This window comes from Calidris pugnax, unplaced genomic scaffold, assembly GCF_001431845.1.
Source record: "Calidris pugnax isolate Ruff unplaced genomic scaffold, ASM143184v1 scaffold399, whole genome shotgun sequence".
NCBI classification, from domain to species: domain Eukaryota; kingdom Metazoa; phylum Chordata; class Aves; order Charadriiformes; family Scolopacidae; genus Calidris; species Calidris pugnax.
In genome coordinates this window covers 87,114-90,644 of record NW_015091105.1, presented here as the reverse complement: position 1 = coordinate 90,644, position 3,531 = coordinate 87,114, and the positions used below count along the sequence as shown (strand labels likewise).

At 65.4% G+C, this 3,531-nt stretch overlaps 2 protein-coding genes across 2 annotated transcripts in view; one reads left to right on the top strand and one right to left on the bottom strand.

Annotated features, from left to right (window-relative positions):
• The window catches only part of MAN2B1 (mannosidase, alpha, class 2B, member 1), a 12,021-nt gene extending 9,156 nt beyond the window's left edge, over nucleotides 1–2,865 (top strand). The window contains exons 13-22 of the mRNA XM_014958014.1: nucleotides 676–773; nucleotides 873–996; nucleotides 1,088–1,206; nucleotides 1,301–1,402; nucleotides 1,485–1,572; nucleotides 1,670–1,750; nucleotides 1,865–2,101; nucleotides 2,186–2,335; nucleotides 2,443–2,545; nucleotides 2,640–2,865. Coding sequence (XP_014813500.1) covers nucleotides 676–773; nucleotides 873–996; nucleotides 1,088–1,206; nucleotides 1,301–1,402; nucleotides 1,485–1,572; nucleotides 1,670–1,750; nucleotides 1,865–2,101; nucleotides 2,186–2,335; nucleotides 2,443–2,545; nucleotides 2,640–2,767 — 1,230 coding nt within the window. The 3' untranslated portion in view covers nucleotides 2,768–2,865. The remainder of the gene's footprint in view (nucleotides 1–675; nucleotides 774–872; nucleotides 997–1,087; nucleotides 1,207–1,300; nucleotides 1,403–1,484; nucleotides 1,573–1,669; nucleotides 1,751–1,864; nucleotides 2,102–2,185; nucleotides 2,336–2,442; nucleotides 2,546–2,639) is intronic.
• TRMT1 (tRNA methyltransferase 1) overlaps nucleotides 2,862–3,531 on the bottom strand; it is a 7,446-nt gene continuing 6,776 nt past the window's right edge. Inside the window, exons 6-8 of the mRNA XM_014958013.1 lie at nucleotides 3,442–3,531; nucleotides 3,072–3,186; nucleotides 2,862–2,973 (exon numbers count right to left, since the gene is read on the bottom strand). Of these exons, the coding sequence (XP_014813499.1) occupies nucleotides 2,878–2,973; nucleotides 3,072–3,186; nucleotides 3,442–3,531 (301 nt within the window). The 3' untranslated portion in view covers nucleotides 2,862–2,877. The remainder of the gene's footprint in view (nucleotides 2,974–3,071; nucleotides 3,187–3,441) is intronic.

Here is a 3,531-nt window from a genome sequence, read left to right as displayed (position 1 = left end):
TCGTTTTGGGGGGGATCTGGAGGTGGGGGGGAGCTGCGGGGTCCCAGTGGGGCTAATGTGTCCCCTCTGTGTGTGTGTCCCCCCGCCCAGTTCATCCTCATCCTCTACAACCCCTTGGGGCGTCCTGTCTCCTGGCCCATCCGGTTGCCGGTCAACGGGACGTCCTACGCTGTGACGGACCCCCAGGGCCAGCCCGTACTCAGCGAGGTGAGCCCAGGATGCCCCCCCTGCCTTGGTGTGTCCCCCCCCAGCCCACAGCCCCTCCTGACCCCCCCAATCTGTCCCCAGGTTGTCCCTCTCTCCAAGTTCACCCGCCAGCTGCGGGGGGACGGTGGCAGCGCCACCGGGGAGCTCCTCTTCCAGGCTTCTGCGCCCCCCCTGGGCTTCAGCACCTTCACGGTCTCCCGGCTGAGCCGTGGGGACCCCCCCGTGCCCCCCACCCAGCCCCTGGAGTCATCAGAACCTCAGGAGATCAGGAACGAGGTACGGTCCCGCTGTGGGGGACGCATTTCCCTCTCGGATGCCGTTTGGGGTCTTTCTCCACGGGGTCCTGGGGGCTGGAGCTGGTCCCTGGCTGGGTGGGGGGGGTAAAAAGAGCACCCCGCTGGCCCAGTTAAACCAGTGCTGGGGTGATGGGAAGAGCTGGGGGTGATGGGGCTGACACTCAACCCACAGCACATCCGGGTGCTCTTCGACCCCCTCACCGGGCACCTGAAGGAGATCCAGAACCTGGACAAGAGCATCTCGCTCCCCGTCTTCCAGAGCTTCTACTGGTGAGGGCTGGTGGGGCTCGGACACCCATGTCCATCGTTTGGGACCTTCCTCCACCTTCTCCTCCTCATCCTTCTCCTCCTCTTCCTCCTCCTCTCCAGGTACAACGCCAGCGTCGGCAACGATGAGAGCACCCAGGCCTCGGGCGCCTACATCTTCCGTCCCAACAGCTCCCAGCCCATCCCAGTCTCCGGCTCCAAGCGGGTCCCCACGTACCTGGTGAAGGTGGGTGGTGGGGATGCTGTCCCCCCCCGGGGGTGTCCCCAGGGTCTGGGGGTGTCCCCGGGGTGCTGAGCCCCTTCTGTGTCCCCGGCAGAACGCGCTGGTGCAGGAGGTCCACCAGAACTTCTCCTCGTGGTGCTCCCAGGTGGTGCGGCTCCGCGTGGGGCAGCCCTACGTGGAGCTGGAGTGGACCGTGGGGCCCATCCCCGTGGAGTGAGTCGGGGGGACGGGGAGCTCCTGGAAAAACAGAGTGGGGGGGCTCCCCCTCAGAGCACCCCCCAGTTCACCCCCTGCCTCTCCCATCCAGGGATGGATGGGGCAAGGAGATCATCAGCCGCTTCGAGACGACGCTGCAGACAGATGGTCGCTTCTACACCGACTCCAACGGGCGGCAGGTCCTGGAGCGCAGGTTGGGGTCCCCCCACGTGCTCCCCACAGCCCCCCGGGACCCCCGTCCCCCTCCCTGTAACTGGGCTCTGCCTCCTCCCCAGGCGCGACTACCGTCCCACGTGGAACCTGAGCCAGACGGAGCCGGTGGCGGGGAATTACTACCCCGTTAACAGCCGTATCTTCATCAAGGTACTGGGTTTTGGGGTTGGGGTGGGGGGTGGGGGAACAGGCAAACAGGGGGCTGAGGCCGGGTCAGAGCTCATCACACGTGTGGCCCTTCCTTCAGGACAAGAAGTTCCAGCTGACGGTGCTGACCGACCGCTCGCAGGGCGGCAGCAGCATCTTCGACGGTTCCCTGGAGCTCATGGTGAGGGGTCTTGGCATTGGGGGGTCCCCGAGGAGCTGGGGGGGTGTGTATTTCTGGGGGTGGGACACACACACACACACACACCCCCCGGGATGTAACCTCCCTCCCTTCCAGGTCCATCGACGGCTCCTGTACGACGACAACCGGGGCGTGGGGGAGCCGCTGGTGGAACTGGGAGCCAACAAGCAGGGGCTGGTGGTCCGTGGCCGCCACTTGGTCCTGCTGGACACGGTGGAGTCGGCGGCCGAGCGGCACCGGCTGCTGGCCCAGGAGCTCTTCATGGCCCCCTCCGTGGTGCTGGCGCCCGCGGGGGGCTCCTCCTACGGCCGCGGCCACCCCAGCCTGCAGCAGGTAAGATGGGGAGGGGGGCTACTTGGGGCAGGAGGAGGGAGGGTTTTGTCCCCGGTGACTCCCCCCTAAACCTTCTCCCCGCAGTTTTCGGGGCTGAGGCAAGAGCTGCCCCCCAACATCCACCTCCTGACGCTGGCGCCGTGGGGCGAGGGGACCCTCCTGCTGCGGCTGGAGCATCAGTTCGAGAGGGGCGAGAGTGCCAACAGCTCCCAGCCCGTCACCATCGACCTCCTGGTGAGACCCCCATGGTCACAGGGAGGGGGCTGGGCTCCCCCCATCCAAGCTCGGGGGGTCCCTGCTCCCGGGGGTGTCGCTGATGGGTTTTTTCCCCCCTTTCCCAGACCCTCTTCTCGGCCTTCACCATCACCTCCCTCCAGGAGATGAGCTTGGGGGGCGACCTGCCCCTCGATGCCGTCTCCCGCCTGGTCTGGACCCCGGCCACAGGTACTTTTTAAGGGGGAAGAGGTCCTGGGATGTAGGGGGATTGTTCTGGGGGGGTCTCCCAGCCTCCCTTCACCCCCTTCCCCTCTTCTCCCAGGTCCATCCCAGTCCCGACCAGTCCCCAAACTGGACCCGAGCCGGGTGACGCTGCAGCCCATGGAGATCAGGACCTTCCTGGCCACGGTGCAGTACCAGGAGCCTGGAGCCGGCGTTGGGGGGGCCTGAGCACTCCCAGCTCGACTTTGAGGGGGGGGTTTTGTCCATCCCCGCCCCCCCTCCCCACTTCATCTCCCCACAAGTGCATTAAAACCCACCAGACTCTTCTCAGGCACATTTTAATTGGAGGGGGGAGAGGTGGCATCAGGGTTGGGGGCAGCCGGGGCTCCCCCCTCGTGTGAGTAACAGCACTGAGCACCCAAGGAGCAGTTTCCCTGTGGGAGAAGAGGGGGGGGTGGGTGGTGAGGAGGGGGCTCTGCTCTGTCCTGAGCCCCCCACTCCCCTCCCCTCATTATTCCTGACCCCGACCCACCTCCTTGAAGCGTTTGCAGGGGAATTGTTTCAGGCTGGTGCCGTCGTCCGTCCGCTCCGTCCGTTTGTTCTGGTGTCGCTTCCGCTTCTCCTGGAGGGAGGGAGAGATTCCACCCCTGGGGGTTGGGGGGGGAAATGTGGGGTGAGGAGGGTGGAAATGTGTGGGGTGAGGGGGGGCAGAGAGATTCCCCCCCTCCAAAGGAAAAAACAAGGGCTCCTTCCCTCCCCCTGCTTATTTTGGGGTCCTTATCCTCTGTCCTGGCAAAACACCGGGGGCTTTTTGAGAAGGTTTGAGTTGGGGAAGGGGAGGGGGGGACACGCTGCTGCCCAACCCCACAATCAGACACCTGAGAATCCCCACCTGCCCTTACCCAGCCTTGGCCCTGGCTTTGGGACCCCAAAAAGCTTCGGGGTTTTCCGGGAACCGCTTCAATCCCCGTTTTCTAGAGCTGGGGTTGGCA